The sequence below is a fragment of the Ictalurus punctatus genome, chromosome 6 (assembly GCF_001660625.3).
Source record: "Ictalurus punctatus breed USDA103 chromosome 6, Coco_2.0, whole genome shotgun sequence".
Lineage (NCBI taxonomy): Eukaryota > Metazoa > Chordata > Actinopteri > Siluriformes > Ictaluridae > Ictalurus > Ictalurus punctatus.
The window spans coordinates 20,956,387-20,977,013 of record NC_030421.2 but is presented as its reverse complement, the minus strand read 5'-3'; the positions used below and the strand labels follow the sequence as shown (position 1 = coordinate 20,977,013).

The window sequence follows — 20,627 nt, the reverse complement described above, 5'->3', positions numbered from 1 at the left end:
GTATCTAATGTTTTTTTAAATAAGCGGCATTGTTTGAGCTCTAAATACCAGGTCAGAAATCTTGTATGGCTTTGCTCCCATAAAACATACCATCAAACATAATGTTTTACATTAAATAAATACTCTAAAGAGCAGTAAACAGAAATAAATGAAACAAAGTCGATATTTAGTGTGTCGACCATTTGCTTGAAAAAAATTTATTAGTAGTCTCAGGTACAATTTGTGCAGTTTTTTTTTTTTTTTTTTATAAGGAAATGTGCTGTAAGTTTTATTGAGCATCTTGCAGAACCAGCCACAGTTCGTCTAGAGACTTTGACTTTTGCACTTGCTTCTTATTTTTGCAGCAAAACCCAGCAACATTTTGTCTGAAAAGTGGTCTCTTACATAATATGCTGCTTTCTTTACTGACATACAAACATTTTTCTGTAACATTTCATTTTGTGCTGGAAAACTAATGTTTGGAAATCTAAAATGTTTTTGTACTGGCTCGATAATGTAGAAGTCATAAAATAAAAATCCATAACAAAGTTTGTACTAAAAAAATCGAGTGCCTGAGACTTTTGCACAGTATTGTATATCTGTGACCGATAGGCTTTGCCTGGCAGAAACTGCAGATTAAACAAACCTAGAGGTTCAGTAATGCTAGCCTCAGGCTGTAAAGCACACATGAACCATTTCCTCCTTCTGACTTTTACATCAGTGGGCTCCAAATTCCCACACCTGACATCTCACCTTTAGTTCACTCACAATGCTCATGCGTCCAATATATCTGCTGATAGATATATAAATAAGTAGTCAGATGTACAGTATGGAGGATGTTGTTAATGTTCATCTTATCATTGATAAGTCAGATGTCAGATGTACAGTATGGAGGATGTTGTTAATGTTCATCTTATCATTGATAAGATAAGGTAGTACCTTACTTACAGTATGACCTCTTATGTTTCATACCTAATGTGTAGCAGAATTGTGCTTTTTATGGTCCGGAGATGGAGGCTGCATCAGCTGCTGCATTTGACAGGAGAAGCACCACTGGCAAAATTAATTTAAATGATCTACATAATCAGCAAAAATACCTTATCTCAACAAAGCAGACTTCCAAACCAGCAACAGTGGCAAGTGAATATTTTACCTGCATCTAGAAAAAAAAAATGTTTAAGTAAATTTAACCTTTTTACTAAAGGTTGGCTTCTTTCAGTATAACCACTGAGTCACTCCATTGGTATGCATCACTGCAGAGCTCAATTCGTTGTGTGTATTAGTGTGTGAATCTGTGTGGGGGGAAATTTGGGTGCAGTGAATGTAAAATGGATCTAACTGTGAATTAATCATTCACTGACATATAACAGATTCAATCATTGTACATCACAATGCTTCATTTTATTTTTTTTTATGTATCATTTCAAGTTATGTGCAAAAAGTGAATACTGTTGAGGGTAAACATCTGCATCCACCATGGTTCTGACATGGAAAAAGAGGAAAATGTACATGCACAAATAAAAAAACAAAAACGTGTGCATCTTCTGCAACTAGGCAATATCAACATTTAAAACATTTTGAAGAGATTTTGCCTTGACTCTCTCGGGCTCCAGACCTAATCAGAAACTAATTCATTCATTTATTTGTTTTGTGCAATTAATGTCTTTAAATATACTAGTTTACCATTTTTATTATTCATTATAATAAAGGACGTTGATGTAATTGTTGGGATCATTGTGTTCCAGGCAGAAGTTACATAAATAAATAAATAAATAAATAAATAAATAGATAAATAAATAAATGAAACAACCTAATTAATTCAAGAGCACTGAACCTGTCATCAGGTAGAAAAATCAATGCTTTGAAAACACAGTGATATAATATGTCCAGACAGCACCCATTATGGTATTTCTAGCTGTTTCAATTGAATTTTAAAATGTTTTCTCTAGTGGGCAGTTGATGGGTTGGTTTTAGGATTTCTAAAAAAAAAATAAACAAGATTTGTTAAAAATGTTTTCTATGAAAATACTATTATGATAACATTTAATAATTTGGAATTATTATTTTGTATGGTAGCACATCCTACTGAGTTAGAGGAGTTTAGTAAATTGCTCATATTAAAGGTTTCTTTTAACCATACAACTTTAATAATGATTACAATTAAATAATTTAATAAAAGCCAATCTGACTGTATAATTCATGCAATATGGACTATCTGTGACTGACAGAGGAAGAGGCAAAAACCAGACACTGCAAATTTGCTGTTAATTCACCAGAGAAACCAATGACCCATTTTCACATGTTAGCACAATCTGTCTGGACTCAGTGGTCTCTCGTGTAGGAGTCACTGTAGTCATTAATGTGAGAGGATTACAGCAGGGTTTCTACTTCTCTTCCCTTTGCATGCTTCCTATAGGCCTTAACAGTCCAAGTGCCTAAAGTACTACTTCTGTTCACTATAGGCCTTAATGATCCAAGACTAATTCTAGGATAATGAGCCAGATTTCTGGATGAATCATAGAATAACCTAGACGTGACACATGAAAGAGTGTGCATGAAATGATTAAATCTACGGTACATACATTTTCATTTAAATTTGAAGACGCTGCATTTTTGATGGCGTATAGAAAAAATAGGAGGAAAAAATGATTGAATTAATACTTTTTCTTTCAAACTTTCACTGGTTTTTAGGGGATCTTGATTCGGGGTACTTTGTGGACTTGCTATGAACTACTTAAGACTGCATTTTTGTGAGACGCTAAAGAACTGTATACACTCCCCTTTTAAACTATTGGAACAGCAGTGCCATTTTTTTTTTTTTTTTTGTCGCTATACGCTGAAGACTTTTGGGTTTGAGATGAGATGATAGATCAGAATTTCAGCTTTCATTTCCTGATATTTACATCTAGAAATGTTAAGCAACAGGACACGGCACCTTTTCGTTTGAACCCATCCATTTTTCAAGTGATCAAAAATATTGGAACGTGTGGCTGACAGGTGTTTCTGTTTGCCCGGGTGTGTCCTGTTAGATTGATTGTTTAAACAATTAATAGCTCTGAATGTCTACTCTTGGTTTGAACCCTGGGTTTCACCTGTGAAGACTGCATTTTTTGTTAAAAAGGATAAACCAACATGAAGACCAGAGAGCTGCGTATGGGAGAAAAGCAAGCAAAGACCAAGCTGAGAAAAGAGTGGAAAATAGATCAGAGCCATTGCACAAGCATTGGACATAGCCAATACAACAATTTTGAATGCCCAACATGGAATGCATAGCAAAAACAACAGAATTGACCTTGCCATTACAATACTTTATACTGTATAGGATGTTTTTAGGAAAGAGAAGGGCTAACTGAGACTATCAGTGTGCACTATAAGGTAATAACATATACTGATTATAGTAACATTTTTATGACTGCAATCCTCGCCACGTCCTTGTACCAATTTAATTGCAGCGATTAGGAAAATAATCATGATTTCATTTTGTATGCTTCCTCATTCCATCTAAATTAATTTCTTGTTATGCTACTGCCAGATTGAGAAACACACACGGTGTGCTTATCAATCATGTTTGAGACGTGAGTGTGATTTATGTCAAGCACAGCATACAACCTGCATTTTAGACCACAATCAAGCCAGGCGCAGTAGAAACTGAAGTCCACGTATATATAGTGGTTTATGGTAACTACTCTTCAGATACTTTATAAACTGGAAAATAGCTGACGCTTGTCGGTTTTCGTTAATCATCGTGAGATTTTTGCAGGCACTGTACAATGGCAGTCGTTAACTTACGGATCTACTGTGAATTCTGAATAGTGTAAAAATGTTGAGAAGTAGTGTAGGCCTACCATGGGGCTTTTCACTATTATTTTTTCCATGTGGTTTATATGGCCAAAAGTTTGTGAACACCCTTTTTGAACATCCCATTGCAGTCCCCCTTTGCTGTTATAATAACTTCCACTCTTCTGGGATGTCCGGCAGTGATGTAGGGTGTAAGGTGTTCACCCCTGCTGAAAAAAACAATAGAAACCCTCATAGAATTTGTAATGGTTTAATATCTCTACTGGCAATTTTGCCTTCTATTGATAATAACGAGTCTTTATTGGTCATGTACACATATGCACATTGAAATTCTTTTCTTTGCATACCCCAGCATGTCAGGAAGCGGGGGTCAGAGCACAGGGTCAACCATGATACAGCACCTCTGGAGCAGAGAAGGTTAAGCACGTTGCTCAGGGGACCAACAGTGGCAGCATGCCAGTGCTGGGGCTTGAACCCCCAACCTTCCAATCAGTAACCCAGAGCCTTAACCACCAAGCCAGCACTGGTGACCTGTAATATTTAGTGGATGCCATTAAGGACTGATAATGGTAATGGTTTTAATGGTTAGCTGATAGTTTGTAATGGTATTTTTAGTGGAAAACATTAGAATTTCTGCGATTTTTTTCTCCCAGCAGGGTTTGGGGTTGAAGTCAGGTCTCTGTGGAGGCCACTCGAGTTCTTTGACTGCAACCTTGGCAAACCATGTCTTCGAGGAGCTCGCTATGTGCACAGGGGCATCGTCACGCTGGAACATGTTTGTTTCTCTTAGTTCCAGCGAAGGGAAAGTGTCGTTCTATAGCCTACAAGTGCTTCCACCTTTACGGCCACCGTCTGGGGGGAAGGCTCGCTCACACATGGGTGTGATGGTCAGGTGTATGCAAACATTTGGCCATATAGTGTGTATGTGTGCTTTTAATTCTAACTGTCTTATCACTACAGCCTTTATGCTTGCATTCCCCCCCAGTGTGTGGTTATCTACAAACTCTGAAGTGCTGTTTAAAAGATCTTAATAAGAATTATTCGAGCTGTTTTATGGTTAATTTACTACTTTCTGTCACATATTGTATACCGACTGGTTTCACGTTTATCCAATAAACGCGAACGTTACTGAAATTCCTTGGAAGACAAGCGCGCTCTTGGATACCACTCATTACCTACTGACGTCTTGCGCGTGAGTAACCGACGTTAGGAAACTGGGACCTCGTAGGCGAGCTCCGTCGCCATTGCGGCTCACGCTCTCCACGTTTTCCCAATGTATTCGTTCCGGAACACGACCCGCCCAGTTGGTGCCATTGTGGCGCTTGGCACTCCAGTTTCATAACCTTGAGAGGGCGGAGCCTGTGTTTTGTGGAAGCAGAAAGAGCAGAGGAGCGGCAGGGCAGAGCGGAGAGAATTGGACCCGCGGTGGAAAAACCTAGGGACAGACAGCGAGTCCCGTGCGATAGCGGAAGCTATGAGTGCGGACATGAGGAGCGTTTTCGTGCGGTGAATATCGTCAATTTGCTGCAATTCTGCTGCCGAAGCGGCTTGTTCTTGTGAGAGCGAGCCGGAGAGTAGTTTTGTGGCGGTTTGGAAGGACGGACAGCTCGAGCTGACTGACACACGAGAAACGGAGGAAACGCCGAGAGCTGTACATGTGGCGAGTTGTTTATAAAGCTGATAAAAGCCCAAACCTGACCGCGAGTTTGTTGTAAGCGCCGGATTTAATTAAAGGGGAAACAAGCATAAGGTGGGGCAGAAAGAGTGAGAACTGAGCGCTTCCACTTTGTCCGCCCCTTCTCTGTATTTTTTTTTTTTTAAACTCAATCCCTCACGGACGTTTTTTTCGGAGAAGAAAAAAAAGGAGCACACGAAGACATTTTTGTTGAATTTAGGGAGCGTTCACAGGCGCCTGCTGTTTCAGCTCACGGCGAGCTCGTGCACTTCGGAGTGAGAGATTTCCCGCCGTGGACACATTTCAGGCAGGAAATTTGTCCCGTCTGGTTGTTGGACCATGGCCGACGACGACGTCCTCTTCGAAGACGTTTACGAGCTGTGCGAGGTCATTGGGAAGTAAGTGTCACGTTGAAGATTTGTTCCACTCCCTCTTCGCTGCAGTTTATCCTTATGGAGCAGGACCTGATGTTTAGTGTATGAGGTTAGGATTATGTATGCAAAGCACATAATGTCTTCTGGCTACACTCTCAGAAATAAAGGTACCTTGTCACACATGTCTGAATGAAGTACACCTTGCCTTGTCGTTGGTGTGATACCATCAAGGGTGGATCTTTTTTGTACCTTTTTTTTTTAGTATGCATCTTTCATCTGAAACCGTGAATATGGTATACCTTTAAAAACCAATTAAAGGGGCATAATTGGTCCTTGAGGAGCACTGATGTACCCGTTTTAAAGCTTTACTCTAAAAGCGTGTTAAATATACACCACACGCTGCACTTCCCAGGTAAAAGAGGCATACTCGGGTACTTTCAGTAAGGCTCAGGGTCACGGTGGATCCGGAGTCTGTCCTGGGAATACTGGGTGTGAGGTGGGAATATGGTCTGTATGGGATGCCAGTTCATCACAGGGCATTGGAAGAGCACAGATTCACACACTCATACATCCACTTTCTGTAGCTCTGAGAAAGCCTGGAACCTGTACCAGGGAACTTGGGGCACAGGGTGGGGGACACCCTGGATGGAGGTGCCAACCTGTCACAGGGCACAATCACACACACTAACACGCTATGGCATTTCCAGATTGTCCCATCAGCCTACAACACATGTCTTTGGACTGGAGGAGGAAACCGGAGGAAACCGTCAAAGCATGGGGAGAACACGCAAACTCTGCGCACACAGGGCTTAAACACACAACCCCAGAGGTGTGAGGCAAATGTGCTAACCATTAAGCCACTGTGCCCTCTCCCATCTCATACACACCTATGGGGAAATTTAGAATGAACAGTCCACCTATTGGTCCGTTTTTGGGAGGCGGAAGGAAACCAGAGAACCGGGAAAAACCTCGAGTGGACTGGGGACCTTGGAGACGATGTGAGGCGTGCTGCTTTGCCGTAAAATACATACTACAAGTACAAAAAAGTACACGTGATGGTACCACCCCAGAGACAAAGGAACGGTGCAGCTTGGTGCTTTTATTTCTGAGAGTTCTGCACTGGGAATTTGTTAGATAAGACATAAGATATTCATTATGAACTAATCGGTTGGTACAAGTTTGGTGACTCTGGGAAGTTTTGTGACACAAGGGTGGGTCCATACATGTTGCAGCAGGCTCAGGCTCATAAAGTTATAGACCTCAGGCTCATAAAGTTCTAGAAATCATGCATTAAGTCTTATTTTGAAAAACACTTGGATCTTTGTGGTAAGTCAGACATTTGTACGAAATAGAAAGGGAGGTATTTTATAGTATCGAATGTTATTAGGTATCATGCAGTGTCTACTGTCTCATTCAGCACTCCTGACTGAAAGAGCAATAAAACACTTAGACAGTCTGAAAATTTAACCTGAAGTCAAAACCAGTCTTTTTTTCTTCTTCTTTACTTTAAATTATTGGTCAAATTCTGCATGGTTAGTCACTAACAATCACCTAATGGAAAGAAAATCATCTACCAAATTGTCTAATCAACATGCATGTGGGTGGGGGAAAATAATATTAACCTTTTCTCATATCATGTGTTCCAGGAGGTAATTGAGTAGACTGTAATATCCAAAAAATAATGAATGAGTGGCAAAAGATCAGTTTGATCAGAGGTGTCATCTGGTATCTTGATTTATCTGGTAATGTTTCAAACCCATTTCACTTATTCTCACTTTCTTGTGCTGTATTCTTTGTGTCAAGCAAAAAAAAAAAAAGTCTACACACCCCTATTAAAATGGCAGTTTTATGCGAAGTGAAAAATGGCAATTAGGTAAATCATGTCTGAGATTTTCCCACCTTCAGTGTGAAAGTGCAAAGTATATAAATTAAGTGAAAAACAATCAAACATGGCCTTCAGGATGTTCCATGGTACATCTAATGTTCAGAAATTCATTTATACCCCTCTCCTGACCAATATCGTTCAACAACTGAGATACGGTGCATGCTTTGTAAGTGCTTTGTGGACCATGGCTTCAGCGTTCAGATGAAACCAAGAAGAAAATCCTACAGAAACAGCTGGTCTTTATTTGGGGCTCATCAGAATAATTTCATTGATGACAGCAGTATGATAATTACTTTTGAACATGAGGTTGAGTGTGATTGGTTCATTCTGAACACAGCCACGTCCCCAATTTATAAAAGGGTGTGCACACTTATGCAACCAGGTTGTTTTTCCTGTTTTTCCCTAAAATGTTTCTGATTGTTTTTCACTTAATTGTTATACGTTGTAATTACACACTGAGGGTGGAAAAAGTTCTGACATGATATTTACTTTACAAAAACCTACCATTTTAACAGGGGTGTGTAGACTTTTTATATCCACTGTATATTTTCATTATAAAATGTTCATCATTATTATAAAATAATGAAATTAAATGTTTCTACATAAAAAAAAAAAAATGCAGTAAATAGTAGTAAATGAAACAAAGTCGATATTTGGTCTGACTAAAAAAAATAGTAGTTTTGGGTACACTTAATGCAGTTTTATAAGGAAATGAGCTGGAATTTTTATTGAGCATCTTGCAGAACCAGACATGGTTCTTCTGGAGACTTTGACTGTCGCACTTGCTTCCAATTTTTGCATCAAAACCCAGCAGCAATCACTGTTTTTTTTTTGTTATCTGAAAAGTGGTCTCTTAAGTAATATACTGCTTTCTTTAATGACATGCAAACATTTTTCTGTAGCATTTAATTTTGTGCAAAAAAACAAAATTTTGGGAATCAAAATTTTTTTTTCTGGACTGACTCGATAATGTAGATGTCATAAAATAAAAATCTATAACAAAGTTTGTACAAAAAAAATAGGGTGCCTAAACTTTTGCACAGTATTGTGTGTGTGTGTGTGTGTATACATACACACTTACAGTAGTGGCCCCTTATATTTGCTTTTAATGACCATACAGGTTTGATTAAACCAAATCAAATATAAGGAGTTTTATTGGAAAAAATAAAATTATTAGTAAAAAAAGACAAACTACAGTGATTCATGGAATCTCGGTTTTATTCTATGTAAAAAAAAATAAAATGCATAGAAAAACAAAGTTGACAGGAAATAAAGCATATATTGACTACAGTATAATCAGTTATTAATATTTCATTGGTCCTCCCTTGTTTTTGATTACAGCAGCCATTCTCCTGGACATTGACTCTAAGCTTTGCGCATGTGTCGTGAATAATTTCCTCCTTAAAATCTTCTCAAAGCTAAGCTCCATTGGTAGACCTGCGTGACTTATCACGATTCAGGTTTAGAATTTCTCAGAGGTTTTGACTGGGATTAAGGTCAGGGGACTGAGGAGGCCACTTGAGGACTTCAAAAGCCGGGGCAGCAAGGAACACCTTTGTTGCATGCGTGGTGTGTTTGAGATCATTATCATGTTGGAAAATACACATTCAATCTCCAAACAGATCCACCATATTTGGCAACATTGTGTTCTGCAAGATGTCCAAGTATTGGTCTGTTTTCAAAGTGCCAGCGATTTTGTAGATCCTTGTATCACCTGCAGCAGACATGCATCCACATACCATTATGTTTCCCCCACCGTGCTTAATGGTGCCACGCATGCATTTGGTATCAAAAGCTCCCCATCTCCTACAAACATACCTGACACTATCTGACCAAGCATGTTGAGTTTTGACTTGTCAGACCACAGAACACTGCTCCAATCTTCCACACGTCAATCCCGATGTTCTTTGGCATAGGGTTTGGCAAGAGTTTTTTGTGGTTGACAGAACTAATTAGCGATTTCTTTACTGCTACAAAACCTCCCAATTCTAGGCTCTTTTAGCCGTCTCCTAGCAGCGTGAGGTGCACTGATGAGGAACCTCCAATAACATGTCTCACCCAGGACTTTGGAAGTTGTTTTGAAGTGGTCTCACATTGAGGTGATTTTCATCCTCCTGTGAAAACGATCACTAGTCTTCCTTGGCTGGCCACAACTCTTACGTTCTGCGCTGTACCGGTTTCACAGTGCTTTGTAATAATTCTGCAGACAGTGCTGCTGTTCAACTCCACGACCCGAACGATATTCAGTCGACTGACCAGATTTAGCCATTATGGCAATATCGTCCTTGGTTGCAGATGACTGCTCCTTCCTTTTGGTCATTTTCACCAAAACAACACAAAATAGCATCTACTTATAAAGGAAACACCTAGCACATAGTGATTGATGTACCTGTAACAATTATAGGCTGGAAATAACGAGTGCAGCCTTTTCATGTCAGCTTGGCTAAAAATGATGTCCACGCAATTTGGCATGTTTCATTGCATCATGACAAGTGAAACGATTGAAACGCAGCGTGCGTACATTACCTTTAGACTCCAAGCAGAACTATGTAAAGTGCATACAAAATCTTTAATGATATGTTTGAATAGACGGTGAATAATGACGTTTTCCTATGTTGAACATCACTTTTGGCTTTGGGGGGAGGAGACTGAGACTTGTCATTGTCTGAATGATCCTCACTTGGAGTGTGTCCACAATGAGGCCTTCATACTGATTTACTTGTTGCATCTTTCATCAGTTCAAGTTCTTTGAGCTTAATAATGAAGTGTGTGTGTGTGTGTGTGTGTGTGTGTGTGTGTGTGTGTGTGTGTGTGTGTATGTTAATTTGGACTAATAAAATTGATGATGTAGTGCAGTAAGCCAAAATGCAGTTATTAATCATGCTTTGCTATATTTTGTTGTCAGAACATGTCTGTTATGTCAAGTATGGAAAGGTGCAGTACAGGTGCATCTCAAAAAAGTGGAATATCATGGAAAAGTTCATTTTTATCCCCCGTAGTTTAATTCAAAAAGTGGAAACTTCATATATTCTAATATTTTGAGATAGCGGATTTTTGAGCCGTAATCATCAAGATTAAAACAAACAACAAAAAAGGCTTGAAATATTTCACTCTGTGTAATGAATCTAGAATATATGAAAGTTATGCTTTAATTAAATCACGGAAAAAAATGTACTTTTCCACGATATTCAAATTTTTGGAGCTGCACCTTTTTTATATATGAATGCTATTACTGAAAGAAATGATTAGATTAATGGGAAGACGTATTAGGTTTTAGTTTGGTGTTGGTGGTATATTTTTAGCTTGTGTTTCTGTGATTATTTATTGGACAGGATCTGTCTGGAGCTGGAGAATTTAAAGTTGCAATCAATACTGGTGATCTTACTAATGTCAAACAGACTTAGCCTCTGAAGTAGAGAGCACCCCATGTTTCCCGTACAGACCTGTCACTCTAAAACTGTCCCCCACAAACACACACACACACACACACACACACACACACACACACACACACACACACACACACACAGAGCGCATCTGTATTCTACACCATGGTGCTATGGGTGCAGGCATTTTGTTGCATACCTATTCCAGAAATTTAGCAGCGTCTACACTGATTCAATTTGAAGAATTAGTTCTGTGCATCTCCTTAGTTTGATTAAAAGCATGCACCCGCACCCGCACCCACATCGTAAGTTATTCCCAAGCAAAAGACACACTTCCAGGTCTCTTCAGCACTTCGATTTATTTTTATTTTTTTGTGGGCCAGAGTCTTTGGAGAAATGTCTGCTTTCACTAACCAATGCTTAATTGTAGGTGTATTTACTACTGCATCAAGTCAGCCCTTTGCTTACTGTTCTTTTATAGGTTATCTTAATGTGGTACACACACAAACACACTACCTCCTTGCAGAGACGTTTTCTGATTGGTTCATACAGCTGGTCGGTGTTTTTGCTTTAGTTGTTGATTGCAGAGTCCAGGACAAGCACTTTTTTCCCCCTCAGAACATCTATTTTAGTGATGGCTGTCAAAATATCAAGCAATTAATCCGACAAATGTTTTGATTAGTCAGGTGAGCAATAAATAAAAAAACCCCAAAAGAACAAAAATGTAATTGTGTCAAAAGCAAGTGAATACAAAGCAATGTTTATATTTGTTTGGAAACAGTATCTTGAAAAAATGTGCCTTTATTCGTCAAGGTTGCGTAGAAGTGTGTACAGATTTAAGTGCGTGGATCAAATCTGCAGGACCCTCGAGGAAAACCTGTAAAGAAGCGGTTATTTGAGAACAAATTATGAATCGGCTTGAGCTGTTTGGAAACAAGCCCATTATTTATGTGTCATGTGTTCTTCAAGCCCAGTTTACCTCATATACACTTCATTTACATTATACACAGCTTCATTTATATACATGATGTGACAGCCAATGAAAGGAAAGCATTCAACATGCGCCTACTACTCAATTAAAGGACTAATGATCCCCATCTGGTCATTTTCATTAACATTTGCAAATTATATGCTAACATTAATCCCCATTATCTATATTTTAATTTAGATGTGGTTAACATTTATTTGCAATTTTTATTTTGTTACTGTTTATTTATTTTATTGCTGTTTACACGACACTACTCTGTGTACTTGCTATATGCAGTGTTACACTGATAGGTATTTTTTAAAATTCTTTAACTACAAATCAAGCATTTTTCACGTTGTGAAAAAGTTGTTATGAACAAATTCTCACGCATGTCGACCAGATGTGAATTTGATGTGCAGGTACACCACAGAAACTGTTGCCATAATTTGGTACAATCAGATTTGACCATACACAACTTTGACGAATAAAGGCTGTCGTATTTGGTGAGTTTCACACTGGACATGTTTGCTGCAGTCTGAATCCATGTGCGATTGTCCCCGGTCCCCCCCGGGCAGCATTGGTCTGGTTTCAGACTCACTTGATTCTATCGAACCACAGTGCGTTTATGTTCAACTTACATCATCACAAATGCACATGGACAACACAACGTGACTCGCCATATTTTTTGTTTTTTTTAAATTATTTTGTTGCTATTATGGGCAGCAATGGACCTCTTCCGTGTCCCACAATGTTCCCCTGCCACTCATGGTACACGTGTGTTGTGGAAACTAATGATAAAACAAATTTGCAGGTTACTTTACTTCCTGAACAATTGCGGACCCGAGTACGAGTTGCGTTCACATTCACGGGAATCTCAGCACAGTTCCAGTGCAACCGAACTTGGACCACCTCCTACAGGTAGTCTTTGGTTTGGTACTGCAGTGCACTCCCCAGCCCACATGACGGCTTTCACATTACCGCTTTTTCATGAAAACCCGTGCTCCGTTTAGGATTAAGCTGCCGGTGTGAAAGCCCCCTCAGTTTGTCCTGTAATCCAAAACTTGGGAATGGTGTGGAGCTGCTGTTTTGCTCTTGTAGTCCGAGCCTGATGCTGGAGGATGTCGCAGGGTAATGGCATTTTTTGTTCATTTTATCGGTGAGTCAGCGATCAGTGCAGGCTAGAGGCACAGGTCACAGTTTTATGCTGGGTGGTTTCACCCCAGTTACTTTTAAACTAGATTAATCCAAACAAAAAATCCTCTCTTCAGTAGTGTTGATTTTACAGCATGTTTGCTTTTTAATGCGACAGCGGAACTGAGGGATTCCATTTTCATTGTTACTTAGGTGTGACACATACAGGCCTGTTTACAAAGCATGGGCAATGACCTTACATTAAGCTCGTATGGCAGCCTGCAGGCTCGTTCCCGGCGAGTCAAAACAGGCATGTCTCCGGATTTAACTGAACTTTTTATTAGATTGCATTAGTTCCCAGAGGGAACTGTCCCACCAGTCACATTCATTTAACATGCCTGCCTGAAACAGAAGGAAGGAAATCACCACCTGTGTCACAATTAAAATCCAAAACTGGGCATGTCGGTATGAATGTACCGGGTTTACAGCAAGCTGACTTGGCTGTGATCATTCCCTAGTGACTTTATACATATATACACTACCAGTCAAATGACACGCCTAGTACTCATTATTTCAGTATTTTCCACCTTTGAGAAATATAGAAATAAAATTCATTTGTTAACCATGTATAACTATAGGGTTTTATAGAGGGGGGGGGGGGCAGCGAGAGAGAACTAATAACTAAACCGAAAAGTCTTTAACAAATCAAAACCATCTTATGTTATTTTCTTCAAAATATGGCCACCATTTGCCTTTATAACAGCTTTGCAAAAGCTTCGTATTCTCTCAACTCACTTCAACTAATCACCTGGGAGGCTTTTCCAATTGTTTTGAAGTAGTTCCCACATATGCGGAACACTTGTTTGTCTCTTCATCTTGTTTGTCGCGTTTCGGTTTTAATTAGGCATGTCCAGACTTTTGACTGGTGGTGTACATCATTTCTATTATACAATAATACAATAATAATACAAATACAATAAAAGTGTAAGAAAAGAAACATCTGGCCCTCCCCCTTTTGTGTGCCCCTTGTACCTAGCCTTCCTGGAGCTGTGTATATATATTTTCCAGCTCTAAATGGAAATAATGAGGTCAGTAGGAGTGTGTCACTAGCTTTGATTTGTAGATGAGAGACATGCATTCCCTGGAGAATGCTAGAGGGTGACAAGCATGACTTCTCTTGACAGTGTTGTGACTTCCTGTGGATTCTTATTGCTCTGAGCTCATTCGATGGCAGCCTGTGCAGCAGTGACACAGAACGCTCATCATTTAACTCTGCGTTTTATTTCAGATGGTAGCCTGGGTTATGGGTTCTCTCAGACAGGCACGTCTTGTTACACATGTTTTGTGTCGCTGCTTTGTACTCGGTTCATGCAATGTCTTTCCTCCAACATGCTTTGTGGCACCCACAGTCTTTATGAGCATACAACCAGGTGTCTGTAGTTTCTACTCTTTATCCGCTTGATAATGTGTCAGCAGTGAGGAGTTTTGGTTGAAGAGAAAAGTGGTACATATGAGTGCTTCCATGCTATTGGTTTTCAATAAGAGGTGACCAGTATTTCACAAATAATTTGTTCAAGCCTAATTACTGCTTTAGAAATTCATGCTCATGACTTAAAATTATCTTTCATGTAATGTGTTTATAAAGCTGTTTGTGAATGTAAAAAGTCTGCAGAGTTTCAAAAAAGTGCACGACAAATGGGGTTATTGTCTCCCAAAAGAAAGAACCGATTCCGAGTCATCAGTAATTCTAGACCTACTTCCTGTACAAACCTACGTCGGTTGGTAACAAAAAACCCGCCTCTGTTCTTCATTGGCTGCTCGGTTGAGGTTGCGTCCTGACAGAGTTAGGTTCATGTCTAGAAGACATCGTTTTCTGCGCTACAAAAGCAAAACCACTTTGCATGGACTCCCGAAGGATGGGGATGTAATGCGTCAGTGGTTAGAATTCATTTTAAAACGATACCACAGCAGTTCAATTCCGACCTTCATTTGTTTCCCGTCATTTCACTGACGACTGCTTCTCCAGTCTAGCTGAAGCCAACGCGGGATTTGCAAAACGATCATTCATTAAAGATGGGGCCGTACCCACTTTATTTTGACCCTCTTGCACCTCTGGATCACAACCTGTAAGTATGATTCATTTTATATATATATATATATATATATATATATATATATATATATATATATATATATATATATATATATATATTCATATTCTACCGAGTGTTCCAAATGCGTAGTTTTGTGTAGTATACGTGTACAGCCAGTGAACAGCTGTTAGCCTGTTGGCCGTAGGCTTCTGCTAAGCGGCTAACTCACTATATTGTCAAACTACATATAAAATTACCACTGAGAAACGTCCTGTTCTCGTCGTGCTTGCGATGGTGGTTCGGGTTGATCTTCCGATGTATCACTATCGGACTCGGGCTCAAATTGATCAGATAAAACCGACATTATTACTGAGCTGAAATTCAGATATGGTAGTGGGCGTTTCCTTTCCGACACATGCTGTAAGCAGTAGACCAATCCCAGCAGACTGGGACACCTGACCAATCAGAGCAGAGTAGGCTTTCTGAAAGGAGGAGTTTAGAGTGAACAGATCCATGAACGAGTCGTTTGTGACCCTGAGAAAAAGAGGTGATGCTGCAATGTAAATTATGAGTAAAAATTGTAAAAATTAGGCACTTTAATGTAGCATAATAGGGGCACTTTAACGGAATCATGTTGTGCAAACTGGTTTCACTGTGTCTAACGCAGAGAGCTGTACAGGAATGGGAACTGTGGTAATCTCACAGTGTTCTGGGAACATCTGTAGGGATGGAGATAACAGGAATGTAGATAGACTTTACGGTATTCCCACAGGGATGGTAATAAAATCTGCATTAGCATCATGATAGTGGTATTGAAAGCACACGTGTTTGTTACACAATTTTGTGTGCCCTAAGATTTCTGCTTCTTAGGTTCTTAACGTTAACCTTGTGTCATGTGACCTTTGATCAAAAAGCTTGTCTCCCACCCAGTCTGTAACAGTCTTCAGTGGAAGTGGAAGTGTCTGAGAAAACTGCTTTTGTGTTGTTGTTTTTTCACAAACATATCTGGCTGAAGTTTCTTGTGCACTTATTTGCTGTGGTTTAGAGAAATAGGAATTTTATGCACAGTTGCACACAACAGCAGCAGCATAGTGTTCTGATAGTTCATGGATTAAATATTTAGTAGAGTGAAAACAGCTTTGTAGCGTCACTAGGTGAGTAATCATCCTCCCAGAGTGTCATACAGTTTGTATATCAATAGTCTGCAGAATATTCCTTAATGCAGAGCTGTGCACAGAACTGTTTTTAAAAAAAAATTGTATCTCACTACCACGTCTTTCTCTCACAGACACTCTTGATTAGTATTTTGCCCGCTCACAGTATCATTTTGTTTGTACACACTTGCACTTACAATGAACTTACGTTGTTCCATATCCCAGCATCTAAACAAATCTAGAGTAGCATGGTGGCAAAGCAGGTAGCATTACTGCCTCACAGCTCCAGGACTCCAGTTTGATCCTGACCTCCAGTTACTGTTACTGGGTTTCTGCTAGGTTCTTCAGTTTCCTCCCCCCTCCCAAAGTCATACCAGTAGGTGAACTGGTGACTCTAAATTACCCATCAGTGTGAACGAGTGTGTGAATGTTTGCATGGTCCCATCCATGGTGTATTCCAGCCTCATGACCAGTGTTCCCAGGATCCACCTTGAAAGTGACAGGGATGCTTTATGGGAACATAAACACCATGGAGGGGACCATGCACACACATTCGTTTACTGAAGATGAACAGACATTTTACCTTTACAGCATTTGGCAGTCTTCCTTATCCAGAGCGACTTACATGCATCTCATTTATAAAACTGAGCAGCTGAGGGTTAAGGGTCTTGCTCAAGCCCAGCACTGGCAGTGCTGGGTTTTGAACTCACGACCTTCCAATCAGCAGTCCAGCGTCTTAACCACAGGAACTAAAACAAAACCACTAAAACACAGGAGCATGTTGCAAGTGCTGCAGTTTCAAGTTCAATCAGCTTTCAGCACTCTTACACAAGTTACACTAGGTCAGAAAAGATTCAGTCAACACTAAACAACAAACCACACCATGTATCTCTGGATTTGCACATCATATGACAGAAATAAACCAAACAGCGGAATGAAATGACTAAATTGGTCACTTGTTACAGTCAGCTGCATTACATAATATAAATATTGAGTATTTCTCCATATTGTCACAGAATATTATTATTATTATTATTATTATTATTACAGAAAATATCCCACATGCATATCAAATATCCCGAGTAGGCTGTATCCCCACTCCCAGACTAGGTAGTCCTTTAGTTAAAGCTCAGGTGAGCTCTTTCTTCACAGAAGAGGCAGTTGTTCCTGTCACTTCTTAATGGACACTGCAACTACACTGATAGACCTTTTCAGGTCAGCAGCCTCATTAAACCACAGCAGACGATGTTTAATTACACTTCCAACTGGGAATATAAAGTGATTTTAGACATCTCGTATGATAGACTGCCCATTTGAGTGCTTTTTGGCATTCCGTACGCACAGCTGTGTCCCACCTGAGCTGATGACTGCTGCGGTTTAGTGACTTCAGTGCAGTGAGGAGTGTGTGGAGTGCAGCTCTGCGCTCCTCTGACTGCAGGTGTGCTCTGTATATTACACACTCAACGGAAAGCTGTGCTATAGAGCAACATGACCCAAGTAGGACAATACTTTTGGCGTTCTAGTTTCTCTCATTAAACAGGACAGTACTGATTTTTAAATGACATCTTTTGTATGCACTTTTCCCCAGAGAGTTCCCTTACGATTCTGAAAGAAATGGTGTCCTCATGTATAAGCTTTACATTCAGTGTTGAAGCTTATTTCCTCCCAGCTCTGTTTGCTATGTGTTCCAAGACTGCCGCACAACAACCCCCCCCCCCCCCCCTTAAGTGTTCCTCTGTGCTTTGCTCGTATCGACTGTTAAGGCTTAATGAGTATTTTACATTATTTTTTTTAAATCCTAGTTTGGGGACCGTATCTTTTATTTCTGCATGACTTTGCAGCACATCTCTAACTCTCTGGTCTCTCTAAGGTGTTCTGTCTGTGTAAAGGCTCTAGCTTTTCTGTGGTATCTGCAGTTGTAGTCTTGGTCTGAGAGGTGGTGTGTGATCTGCAGTGTGCTCTCGCTTACAGAAGCAGACATCACCCTGCCACTCACAGCTCCGATGCCCTGTCTGTGACTCTCAGCCCTGACTAATGCGCTCCTACTATCTGACCTATAGCTTTGGCTTTATTAACTCCACAATGAAAACTGGTTACAGTGAAAGGGGGTTACTTGCCTTTTCATCTTTTAACGTAAAAGGAAATGTTGTTCTGTAAATGTCTTTATCCTCTGCCATCCATGGGTAGGATATCGGATAGAGTGGGAGGGATGGCATATCCCATCTCTCTCTCTCTCCCTTGTCAATCACATGAACACTATGAGCTTGGAAGTTGGCGAACAGTGGTGGCTGGCTTCATGTGTATGAGTGGAAGCACCTGCACCCTTCCTGCTTGCTAGCTGTCTTGTGACAGGGGAGTACTGGCTGATGGGTGGGAATTGACAGGTGACCAACATTTAACATTCTCTCTAGAATGACAGATTGTATAAACATGCTGTAAATCTTGCTCGTTTCTCATCTTAGTAACTTCTCAGTATCTGAAGCCCTAAAAGCTATACGAATCCAGTATGTTTAAAGGGGAGTGAAAACATAGAACATAGTTTCTAAGAAACGAGCACAAACATTTTCTGTTATGATGTGGGCATTTTTTAAGTGATTCTCTCATTTAGTTCTTGAAGCCATAGAATATAGCTCTGTAAGTGTCTGACAGACAGCCCGTGTTTAGTGTGAGCCACTAGTGTGCTATTAGTTCAGCCCAAGTCCCATCAGCCTGGCTTTCTTTGCATCCCTCCAGCTACATGTCACAACCGCTTATCTACTGCCCCCCCCCCCCCCCCCGTGTGTGTGTGTGTGCGCGCGCACACGCATTGCACTCAGCACTGCACCATAGCTCTTTACATCTTCATCATACTTCTCCTTGTGTGAGCGCTTTGTGTCTTTTTAAGTCTGTCATATTTATTTGAGGTGATGTTACATCGAATGATGGGGAAGATGCACATTCCTCACATTCGTCCTAGAGTTTGCCTCCAACATCTAAGCCCTCTGCTTAACTCTGAGTTACAGCATCATATGAGATGCTTGGTATGCTATAGGGACTGCTGCGCCTCATTTACGTGAATGCATTTTCTATTTTATCTCCAGTTTCCCTGCAGGTCTCTGAAACAACGGAAGCCTCAGAACCCTTCATCTGGCACCAAAACACACATTTTATATCTCGGCACCAGTTTCTGTCCTCTTAAAACCCTCTGTTAATATTGCATTGGTACTGTTTTCTTTGCTTCATAGTGGTTATAGCAAATCTTGGAATTTCTTATTTTAATTAGATTAAATTGCTGGGTTTTGTTGTATTTTGTGAATGCACATCACATAACTTAATTTCTAATCTGAGTAAGTATTTTCTACACTTCTTAATGGTACAGATTATCAGTCACTGACTGGCCAACAGACATGATTTGAGCAGTGTGCTCTAGCAGGTATGGGAATAAAATAAAACTTATTCATGTAATATGAGCTTACATATTTACTAACAGTAAGAATTTTGATATTAGGTTTTATTATCTGATAGTGCCCAGACCTGAAAGGACCCTCTTAACTTAACTTTAAAGAGTCTCATTTGTGATATGTCAGTGGACAGGAACAGAAAATTGATCAAATCCGATCTGATACTGATTCAGCGTTTAATGCCATTCTGAACTTGTTATATGGCTGTTTTATAGTCTGCTGCACTGCTGCATTTGGCTTTTCCTTCTGGCAGGTGCACCACTTTAGCCTGCCTCCATCTGATAATAACCTTTTACTAGCTCATAAAACTCCATATCAAGCTGTCGAGATCAACTGCACCATTAAGAACTGAACTGGGGAATAATTAGAGGCACTTTTAATACATCTGCTGTAAAGAGACAGAAGTCTAACTCTGCATCTACATTTTAAAACACACAGGTACATGATTGCTTAAATGAATGTCATGATCATTCTGAATGACCTGAGTCATCACAGGCAGCTCTGCATTCACTTGTTAGCGAGCAAGACTAAATATCCAAAAACAAATGGGCCTTTTTGCTGCACGGCCATTTTGCTCTCTGATTCACTGGCTGACGAAGCACACGTCACCCCTGTGGATGCTCGACTTATTCGTGCTGTGGAGGAGAAAGAAAATAAGTCCTTGCAATTGTTTGCTTTCCATCATATCGAGTGGAATGCATCGAGAAGAAAGTCCCACACAATGCCTCATTGACCAGCGGATGCC

General features: G+C 40.0%; 1 protein-coding gene across 8 annotated transcripts in view; it reads left to right on the top strand.

The window, feature by feature from the left end:
- Positions 1–5,140: 5,140 nt before the first annotated feature.
- The window catches only part of caska (calcium/calmodulin-dependent serine protein kinase a), a 177,515-nt gene continuing 162,028 nt past the window's right edge, over positions 5,141–20,627 (top strand). For all 8 annotated transcript variants that reach the window (XM_047156098.2, XM_017469539.3, XM_047156092.2 and 5 more), the window contains exon 1: positions 5,141–5,850. In XM_047156098.2, coding sequence (XP_047012054.1) covers positions 5,792–5,850 — 59 coding nt within the window. In that variant the 5' untranslated portion in view covers positions 5,141–5,791. The remainder of the gene's footprint in view (positions 5,851–20,627) is intronic.